Genomic DNA, 10,791 nt, shown 5'->3' on the forward strand with positions numbered 1-10,791 from the left:
GGGGGCCCAAGGTGGGCAGATCACTTGAGGTCAGGAGTTCCAGACCAGCCTGGCCAACATGGTGAAACCCTGTCTCTACTAAAAATACAAAAATTAGCCAGGCATGGTGGTGCACGCCTGTAATCCCAGCTACTTGGGAGGCTGAGGCATGAGAATCTCTTAAACCCTGGAGCTGGAGGCTGCAGTGAGCCAAGATCACAACACTGCACTCTAACCTGGGCTACAGAGTGAGACTCCATCTCAAACAAAACAAAACAAAACTGAGTATCAGTTTTCACATTACAGAATAAAACACTGCATTTTGTATTATAGAATATGTATCTATTAAAAAGCCTACAGTAAGCGTTATCCTAAAAGAAATATCAGAAGCATTCACTTTGAAATTAAGAATGAGAAACCGAGGCACACTTTTACCACTTCTATTCAACATTGTAGTGAAGATCATAGCCAGGGCAGTGAGCATTGTAGCCAGTGTACAGTGAGACTCCCCCAAAAAGTAGAGGCATAGGATTGAAAAATGAGGAAATTAAACTGTAATTATTTGAAATTATTATAGTGATAACCCAAAAGATATATAAATGGATTTTTCAAATAAGTTTAAAAGAGTGAGCTTTGCACATTGACAGTATAGCCAAGTGAGGTTTATCTCAGGAGTGGTTATTGTTAATTGAAAACTTTTTCCTAATACCCTGTTGTCATGACTTTCAGTATAGTCGGCATTGGCAATTTTTGACAGTCTTTTTGGAGACTGAATAAAAAATAAAGTTTAAAAGGATTAGTGGATGTAAAATTAGTATACAAAAGTCAATCATGTTTCCATACCTCAGCAGCAAATAGCTAGAAAACATCATTAAAGCAAATATCGTCAGGAAATACAAAGTACGTAGAAACAAAGAAATGATAATCAAGATTTCTTTAGGGGAAATTATAAAATTTTATTATGAGATCTTAGAGAATACTTAAATAAATGGAGAGATATTCCATGCTCTCTAATAGTAATATTGTAAAAATGTCATTTTCCTGGGCTGGGCACGGTGGCTCACACCTGTAATCCCAGCACTTTGGGAGGCCAAGGTGGGCGGATCACGAGGTCAAGAGATTGAGACTATCCTGGCCAACATGATGAAACCCTGTCCCTACTTAAAATACAAAATTAGCTGGGCGTGGTGGCATGGGCCTGTAGTCCCAGCTACTCGGGAGGCTGAGGCAGGAGAATCACTTGAACCCAGGAGGTGGAGGTTGCAGTGAGCCAAGATCATGCCACTGCACTCCAGCCTGGGTGAAGAGCAAGACTCTTGTCTCAAAAAAAAAAAAAAAAGTCATTTTCCCCCACTTGATAAATAGATTCAATGCAATTCCATATTAAATATGGTAATTCTAAAGAGGAACAGAATACTTTATAGAAAAAGAACAGTGAGGAGAAATTGACCTCATCGGAGAGAAGTATTAATACTAATTAAGGCAGTGTCATATTGGGATAAGAATAGACAGATTGACTAATTAGAGTAGAATTGAGAGCCCCGAAGAGACTCCAATAACCTGTGACCCTGAACTGGAATAATTGGGTAAATCATTATCTTAACTTGTTTTTATTAATCTTTCTTAAATGTATGTATAGCTCAGATTTATTTCAGTATTTAATATTACAAGTGTTTTGGTCTTTACTTATAAATTCAGTGATGTTTTTGTGACCAGAAGTTTGCCGTAGAAACTTAACTCTTATTTATATTGATTAGCCTATGGTAAAATTGGTTTTATTACAGTGTTGTTTCACTTGAAGTTGTGATTTCCAAGAACCTATAGACATCATCCTAGAGGACATTAAGTGAAGACTTACTGTTTGTATAAGCAGATTTGAAATTAAAAATATAAAAGATCTTCTGAAGTTGCAAGAGTGCTCAAAAGTATTATAAAATAGAAATAAATCATTTCAAGAAGAGATATTTCATTTTCGTCCAAAATCTTTCTTTTAAGCTATAAAAGACAGAACTGTTCAATACACATTTTTGTCAATTTAAATCTACATATTCACCCAATTTTTATAAGATAAAAATGTATAATTATTGAAAAAAGAAAAAGAATTGAGAGCCCAGAAACAGAGCTAAGGAAATACGCGACTTTAATGTATGACAGAGGTGGCATGTCATATCAAGAGGAAAGGAGGAAATGTTTGAGAAAGGAAGCTTGAAAAAAATAGTTATTTAATTAAGTTGGATTCCCTACCTCATATCATATACAAATATCAGCTGAAGATGGATTAAAGGCTTTAAAGTGAATCAACACTTTAAAAATTTATGGTAGACTACGTTGGTAAACATTTTAATCCTTGGGGTATAAAAAGACAAGACACAACATATTTTCTATAAAACTTTTGATAAATTTGATTGTATTCTTCATCTCAATTTATTATATTTTTCAGTTCTAGAATTTGATTCCTTTTTTTCAGTTTCAAGATCTCCAGTAAACTCTCAATCTTAATTCCTTGAATATATTAAGTATAGTTACTTTAAATTATGTTTCTGAAAACTTCATTATTTGGATATTTTGTGGTATGTTTTTATTGCCTGTTGCTTTCTTTTTAAAAAAAAAAAATTTTTATTTTGCCTCCTCATATGTCTGATTATCTAAGATAAAATACCAGTCATTTTCTGTGAAAAAGTGTAAAGATTTTAGGCCTACAATATTATCTCCCTGCAGAAAATTTTCTTCTGGCTAGTGGCCAAGTACACTAGCAATCCCAGATCACCTAAAATCAGTGAATGATTTAGGTTATTTGAAGATGGGCTTTCATCCCTGAAATCTGATATGTTTCCAGTTCACCCGTACTCCTAGGGTATAGCTCTTCCAGACCTCAAATCCCCCAAAGCCTTGGGTATTTATCAGATCCCACATCCTTGGCAGACTCTTAACTCCTTTATTTTCCCCCATAGTTTATTGAGAGTTCATCTCAATCTTCTTAACCATCTCTTAGAAAATTGTCAGGCTATATTTAGATAAAAGTGGCCTCTCATTCTGAACTGTGGGTTTTCTTCTCTCCTATCTTGGTCCCATGATTTTTTATGACCTTGTTAACTGTCTGATGTCATTAGAGAAATTTTGTTTCATATTTTTTCCACTTTCTTATGGTTGAATTGGTCCCAGTTTATGGATTATCATCTGCCATTACCAAAAGTAGAACTTCTTTTTTATTAACTTTTACTTTATGCTTTCTTCAGTAATTTGTAAAAAATATCTAAATGTTTGGTTATTTGATAGGCCTTTAAGTAATTCTTCAGTCATTTATGTTAATTGAGGAAATGTATAATAAATATCAAATGTTTGTAAACCACTATGTTCGATGCCTAGTGGAGATACATCAGACACCCCTTCTGGCTTCATTTGAAACTTTGTCTAATAAGATAGAAGAGGCATACATAAATGGTTATCATGTAAGATTTTAAAACTTTTAAGTGCATAAGAAAGGTATAGGTCGTCCAGACGCGGTGGCTCACGCCTGTAATCCCAGCACTTTGGGAGGCCGAGGCGGGCAGATCATGAGATCAGGAGATCGAGACCATCCTGGCTAACACAGTGAAACCCCGTCTACTAAAAATACAAAAAAAAAAAAAAAAAAAATTAGCCGGGCATGGTGGTGGGCACCTGTAGTCCCAGCTACTCGGGAGGCTAAGGCAGGAGAATGGTGTGAACCGAGGAGGTGGAGCTTACAGTGAGCCGAGATCGTGCCACTGCACTCCAGCCTGGGCAACAGAGCAAGACTCCGTCTCAAAAAAAAAAAAGGGATAGGTCAAGTCTTGCACTGATTTAGAGAGGAGAAATATTCCTTCCACTGCAGAGGATGAAGTTAGGCTTTATAGAAAAGAAGTTTTGAACTGGGTTTTCAGCCTTACACTGAATTTTGCATTGGGTAAAAAAGGGTATCTGTCGTTCTTGCCTGTCAGTAGTTTTTAACCATGTTGTGCAGAGATGAAAGTAATTCAGATGCAGTAGTAATTGTATTTCCACACATTGAGAAGATTCAAAGCAAAATCTCATAAATAGTGATTTTTTCTGAGAGGTAGGTAAAATTTCTTCCCTGTAGAGCTATTATGTGACTAAATGTTTTTAAACTTTGGCTTATTGACCAGTTTATTTATTTTTCTTTTATGTAACATTTAAAAATATTTATTTATTTTTTATTTTTTATTATTATTTTTTTTGAGACGGAGTCTCGCTCTGCCGCCCAGGCTGGAGTGCAATGGCCGGATCTCAGCTCACTGCAAGCTCCGCCTCCCGGGTTCACGCCATTCTCCTGCCTCAGCCTCCCGAGTAGTTGGGACTACAGGCGCCCGCCACCTCGCCCGGCTAATTTTTTGTATTTTTAGTAGAGACGGGGTTTCACTGTGTTAGCCAGGATGGTCTCGATCTCCTGACCTCGTGATCCGCCCGTCTCGGCCTCCCAAAGTGCTAGGATTACAGGCTTGAGCCACCGCGCCCGGCCTAAAAATATTTAAAATAAATTTTTATTGAGATGCAATAAAATCTACCAGAATATATCCTGCCACATAACCACCACCACAATCAAGATGTGGAACATCTCCATTACCCCCTAAAATTTCCGTGGTCCCCTTCTCGTTCATTTCCCTACCCTGCCTCTGCCTCAATTACTAATCTGCCTTCTGTCACTGGAGATTAATCTTTTCTAAAACTGCATATAAATGGAAGCATACAGTATACTTTTGTATCTGGTTTCTTTTGCTCAGCATGGTTTTGAGATACATTCATTTGGGAGTATATACCCCCCATAGTTCTTTTTTTCTTTTTCTTTTTTTTTGAGATGGAGTATCGCTCTGTCCCCCTGGCTGGAGTGCAGTGGCACGATCTTGGCTCACTACAAACTCTGTCTCCCGGGTTCACCATTCTCCTCCCTCACCCTCCTGAGTAGCTGGGATTATAGGCGCCCGCCCCCATGCCCGGCTAATTTTTTGTATTTTTAGTAGAGGCGGGGTTTCACCGTGGTAGCCAGGATGTTCTCGATCTCCTGACCTCATGATCCGCCCACCTCGGCCTCCCAAAGTACTGGGAATACAGGCGTGAGCCACCACGCCTGGCCAGTTTGTTCTCTCTTATTGCTGAGTTTATTCCATTGTAGGACTATACCACAGTTGGTTTATCCATTGACAGAGTTCACATAGGTTTGTTTTTAAACTTATCAGGAACATCTAGCTACAAATTTATCTTTTTTGCATATTGATTACTCATCTTTGCAATTGATAGACACTAATATCTTGAACGCTACATTTATAATGCTATAAAAATGGGTTTTGAAGAGGTAGCGCTCGTATCGCCTACACAATAGTGCCAGTAGAGTATGCTGCTGTAACCCAAGCGTTGGTATCATAACATTTTGACCTTTCAGTTGTACAGAGTACAGATTTTTTTAATGCACTCTTTCAAAGGTTAGGCTAAGAATGCTAATACTGGGATACTTCTAAATATTGTGATAGCTACGTAGGCTGTCAGTGTCATTAAATAAAAACAGTACAAAATACATTATCATTTTTATTAGTTATTGCCTGTAAAATAAGGAATTTGGGCTTAACTGTGTTTCTAAATTTAGTGTTTCAAAATTTAATACTTTGCAAAGTAAAATTGTTGTGTAAATAATGTGCATGTCATGCTTTTTAAAAATATAACTTAGTGCTTTAGCTTATGGCATTTGAAAAGGCAATATTTTCTTTTGGAACTGGATTTCTCGTTCAAATATTAATTTAACAAACTATTATACTATATTCTGTCATGAGCTTTTCTAGTTTTATAGAACTGTAAAATTTTTAATTAAAAAAATTTTTAAGCAAAGCTAATTTACACATAAAATTTCTTATGGAAACTAGCTATCTTACTTTGTTTGTTTCTTGGTATTTCATCCTTAAAATGTTGATCCACATTTTAGTAGATATTCTTGTTTATGTCATTTTTATGTATAACATATGTACAGTTTTCTAATAGAGTTCAATTTTTAAAAGCATAGGCTCTAAATTTAATGACTTGAGTTCACATTTCCACTTTGCCACTGTGAAACTTTGGGCAAGTAATTCCTCTCTTTAAAATCAGTTCCAGGCCAGGCTCAGTGGCTTACGCCTGTAAACTCAATACTTTGGGAGGCCAAGGTGGGTGGATCACTTCAGCCTGGGAGTTCGTGACCACCTTGGGCAACATAGCGAAACCCCATCTCTACAAAAAAATAGAAAAATTAGCTGGGCGTGGTGGCATGTGCCTGTAGTCCCAGCTATTCGGGAGGCTGAGATGGGAAGATCACTTGAGCCTGGGAGGCAGAGGTTGGGGTGAGGCAAAATCGCATCATTGCACTCCAGCCTGGGAAACAGAGTGAGACCCCCATCTCAAAAAAGCTAATTAAACTCAGTTCCTCATTTGTAAAATGAGGATGAAAGTAATTCTTTTACAGATTTAGGAGATAATTTACAGAGTCCTTAATACAACACCTGGACCAAATACATGTTTGTTGAATGAATGGGTAAATGCCATTCTTTGTTGTGTACAAACTTGCAACTTTTTTTAAAACTTTGATTTGGTATTAATGTCAACTTGGGATTATCCCCAGCTGAGGAGATAGTTACTTCCTGAACATGGCTATAATTTATTAAATACTGTTTGATAGTGACTACTTGATAAGAATGATACAAGGCATTCTTTGTATACTATCCTATTTGTATTCGTACAGATTTGGATTCTATTCAAGGTTATTGGCTATAATGGGCAGGGAGGAGGACCTAGCAGGACTTTAGGTCTATGTGACTATTACATTCTTAAATTTTTTTTTTTTTTTTTTACTATTCAGTCCCTGAAAAACAGCTGAATGATATTGAAGATTGTGACCTCAATGTGGTGAGATTATGTTTTCAAGTTTTCCTCCCTGATGAACATGGTAATTTGACGACTGCTCTTCCTCCTGTTGTCTCGAACCCAATTTATGATAACCGTAAGTACTTCATTTTCTTACATTTGTAGTCTTGTTTTTTTGTAATGGTTTAAGTCTTAAAAGTATTTTGGTAATTAGAAAAACAATATATTCATGATAGGAAAACTTCCAGGCATTACAGAAATATATAACAGAAAGGAAATCTTCTCTAATCTCATCCTCCAGGGATAATCACTATCCTTAGGTGCATATTTTACCAGTTTTTTCTTCCTATATATACATAAATACATTGTCGTCATCATTTTTGACACAGTACAATTGTGGCAACTTAAAATCATAAGTGATGATTGTTTAAAAACTTTCTTCTTACCATATATCTTGAACATTTTCCTTTCAATCACCTTATTCTTTTCAGTAGCAGCATATTTTATTATGTAGTTATATCATAATTTTATTAATTACCTTCTTATAAGACATTTGGTTTGTTTCTTTTCTCATTTTTTCTTTTTGGCCTAGCAAACTGTACTGCAATACATATTCTTGTATATGTTTTTTTTTAATTGGTTTTTTTTTGGAGACAGGGTCTCACTCTGTCACCCAAGCTGGAGTGCAGTGGTGTAATCATGCCTCACTGCATGGCAAATGCTGGATCAAAGGATATGGATATATCTCATTTTAAAAGATTATGAAACTTTCCCCCAAAATACTGTGTGTGTGTGTGTGTGTGTGTGTGTGTGTGTGTGTGTGTACATAGACTTATATATATGTCCACCAATGGTGTATGGCCATACCTGTTTTATGTGTAGAAGGATAGAGAGATGTAGGGCTATAAAGGTAGATCAGAGTATCCTTATCATGTAGAGCTTTAAATGCCAGGAATAATTATAATAATCTTATGGCCACATAATAGGAAGCATGAAAGTTGTATTGCCATAGGGAGATGTATTGCCGTAGGGAAAATTGTATTGCCATAGAGATATGGTCATGATTTATGAAGATTAATCTGGTGACAGTGCATAGGATTGACTGGCAGAATCAGAATTTAGAAGCAGGGAGATGTAATTAAAGAATATGTCATTACCTAGAAATGAAGCCACAAAGTCTGAAGTAAAGCAGTTAGAAAGGAAGTGGACAGATACATAGATGATTAATGTATTTAGTGTTCTTTATACACTAAAACTTTTATTCTGTATATGGTTTTCCTCAAATTCTCCCCTGCAAAAAGGAATAAAATATTACTAAGGTAGCAACTCGTTTTTTTGAAAATCCTTTTTATTTAGGTGCGCCAAATACTGCAGAATTAAGGATTTGTCGTGTAAACAAGAATTGTGGAAGTGTCAGAGGAGGAGATGAAATATTTCTACTTTGCGACAAAGTTCAGAAAGGTATTTATTTATTTCATTGAATTTAGAATAAATTTTAGATTAATAGATGCAGTTACTTTGTTTTCCCATTATTATTTTTTTGGTTTCTTATTCACTAGATGACATAGAAGTTCGTTTTGTGTTGAACGATTGGGAAGCAAAAGGCATCTTTTCACAAGCTGATGTACACCGTCAAGTAGCCATTGTTTTCAAAACTCCGCCATATTGCAAAGCTATCACAGAACCCGTAACAGTAAAAATGCAGTTGCGGAGACCTTCTGACCAGGAAGTTAGTGAATCTATGGATTTTAGATATCTGCCAGATGAAAAAGGTATGACATTTTGCTGGTGATAATTTATATATTTCTTAAAGTGGTCCTGCTAATAACATCTTGTAAGATTCATTTGAGTACAGTTATGTATATTCACAATTTATGTTTCTTTTCCTGGAAGCTTTCTGTTGGGTTTTTTCTTTATGCTCTTTGCATTTCTTTGTTTTTTTGGTTTTGTTTTGTTTTTTTGTTTTTCGTTTTTCTTTGAGACAGAGTCTCACTGTCACCCAGGCTAGAGTGCAGTGGCACAATCTTAGCTCACTGCAACCTCCACCTCCCGGGTTCAAGCGATTCTCCTGCCTCAGCCTCCCGAGTAGCTGGGACTATACAGGCACGTGCCACCACGCCAGGCTACTTTTGTAGTTTTAGTAGAGCCAGGGTTTCACCATGTTGGCTAGACTTGTCTCTGCATCTCTTTCTTCAGAAAGAGGTTTGATTAGGATGGAATAATTTCAAAGTATCTAAACTGCTTACTAAAATTTGTTTTATTTTTGAAGGTCTATTTTAGTCCTTGTGCACTTACCACTCAGAGAATAGTCTCTATATTGGTTTCTTATCAAACCTTATTGCACTAGTTGACATTACTGACTTGTGTGATAAGAAAACAAGATGAACATTTTGAACAGTTTGTTTTGGGTTTTTTTGAGACAGGGTCTCACTCTGTCACTCAAGCTGGAGTACAGTGGCATGATCGTGGTTTACCAGAACTTCAACCTCCTGTGCTCAGGTGATCATCCCACCTCAGCCTCCTGAGTACCTGGGACTACAGGTGCACACCACCACACCTGGCTAATTTTGGTGGGATTTTTTTGTTTTTTTGTTTTGAGATGGAGTCTCACTCTGTCTTGCCCAGGCTGGAGTACAGTGACGTAATCCCGGCTCACTGCAGCCTCTGCCTCTTGGGTTCAAGCAGTTCTCCTGTCTCAGCCTCCTGATTAGCTGGGACTACTGGCATGTGCCACCACACCCAACTAATTTTGTATTATTTTTAGTAGAGATGGGGTTTCACCATGTTGGCCAAGCTGGTCTCAAGCTCCTGAACTCAGGTGATCCACCTGCCTCAGCCTCCCAAAGTGCTGGGATTGCAGGCATGAGCCACTGCACCCCGCCAGTTTTTCTGTTTTTTATGGAGACAGGGTTTTGCCATGTTGCTCAGGTTGGCCTCAAACTCCTGGGCTCAAGTGATCCACCTGCCTCAGCCTCCCAAAGTGCTGGGATTACTTTAAACAATTTTTTACTAAGAGAAAAATATCCTTTTCTACTGATACTACTGATTTGGGACGTATTCTATAATACTTATTTAATCTAAATTACATATGTATTTATTGAAAACATTTTCTATATGTGAATAAAATATTTGTTTATTAAAGGAGAGGAAACAATCCTATAATTTTTTGTCTGCTTTCCTGGTTTCTTTCTAATCAGATACTTATGGCAATAAAGCAAAGAAACAAAAGACAACTCTGCTTTTCCAGAAACTGTGCCAGGATCACGGTAAGAATATTTTGGATCGATTCATATTTAAATAGGTTTTGTTTTATTTACTGTATTCAGTTTTTCAAATTTTATTATTTTTGTTTTGTTTTGTTTTTGTTTGTTTTTTGAGACAGCGTCTCTGTCTGTCACCCAGGCTGGAGTGCGGTGGGGCAGTCTCAACTCACTGCAACCTCTCCCCTTGCAGGTTCAACAATTCTGCCTCAGCCTTCCGGGTAACTGAGATTACAGGTGTGTGCCACCACACCCGGCTAATTTTTGTATTTTTAGTAGAAACGGGGTTTTGCCTTGTTGACCAGGATGGTCTTGAACTCCTGACCTCAGGTGATCCACCCACCTCGGCCTCCCAAAGTGCAGGTGGGAGCCACCACTCCCTGCCAGTTTTTCAGATTTTAACTGATAATGTTATTTTTCAGATGCCATTTAATAATGGAAAAACTTTATCCTAACAGTTAATTTTCCTGAGAGACCAAGACCTGGTCTCCTCGGTTCAATTGGAGAAGGAAGATACTTCAAAAAAGGTATTTTATTTCCTATAGCATATTTCTCGTGATCAGAAAGACCAGTGCTGTGCACAATATATTGGAATTCTGTTTTTAGGAATGAATAACTGCTTCTTTGAAAATTTTCTCTCCAAATTTTTCATGCTTTCAGTATAGAATAAATTAAGCATGACTTCTGAAGG

General features: G+C 37.0%; 1 protein-coding gene and 1 non-coding gene across 4 annotated transcripts in view; both read left to right on the forward strand.

Annotated features, from left to right (window-relative positions):
- Positions 1 to 10,791, forward strand: part of LOC105465093 (REL proto-oncogene, NF-kB subunit) — a 50,803-nt gene that overhangs the window by 30,369 nt on the left and 9,643 nt on the right. For 2 of the 3 annotated variants that reach the window (XM_071076762.1, XM_011713321.3), the window contains 5 exons: positions 6,836 to 6,976; positions 8,197 to 8,301; positions 8,400 to 8,612; positions 10,038 to 10,106; positions 10,559 to 10,627. In XM_071076762.1, the coding sequence (XP_070932863.1) occupies positions 6,836 to 6,976; positions 8,197 to 8,301; positions 8,400 to 8,612; positions 10,038 to 10,106; positions 10,559 to 10,627 (597 nt within the window). The remainder of the gene's footprint in view (positions 1 to 6,835; positions 6,977 to 8,196; positions 8,302 to 8,399; positions 8,613 to 10,037; positions 10,107 to 10,558; positions 10,628 to 10,791) is intronic. The other variant, XM_071076763.1, reaches the window with a different exon arrangement.
- LOC112423759 (U4 spliceosomal RNA) lies at positions 609 to 748 on the forward strand. The gene has a single exon (XR_003014315.1). It is a non-coding gene; the product is annotated as a U4 spliceosomal RNA (small nuclear RNA).

The sequence above is a fragment of the Macaca nemestrina genome, chromosome 13 (genome assembly GCF_043159975.1).
Source record: "Macaca nemestrina isolate mMacNem1 chromosome 13, mMacNem.hap1, whole genome shotgun sequence".
Taxonomy (NCBI): Eukaryota; Metazoa; Chordata; class Mammalia; order Primates; family Cercopithecidae; genus Macaca; species Macaca nemestrina.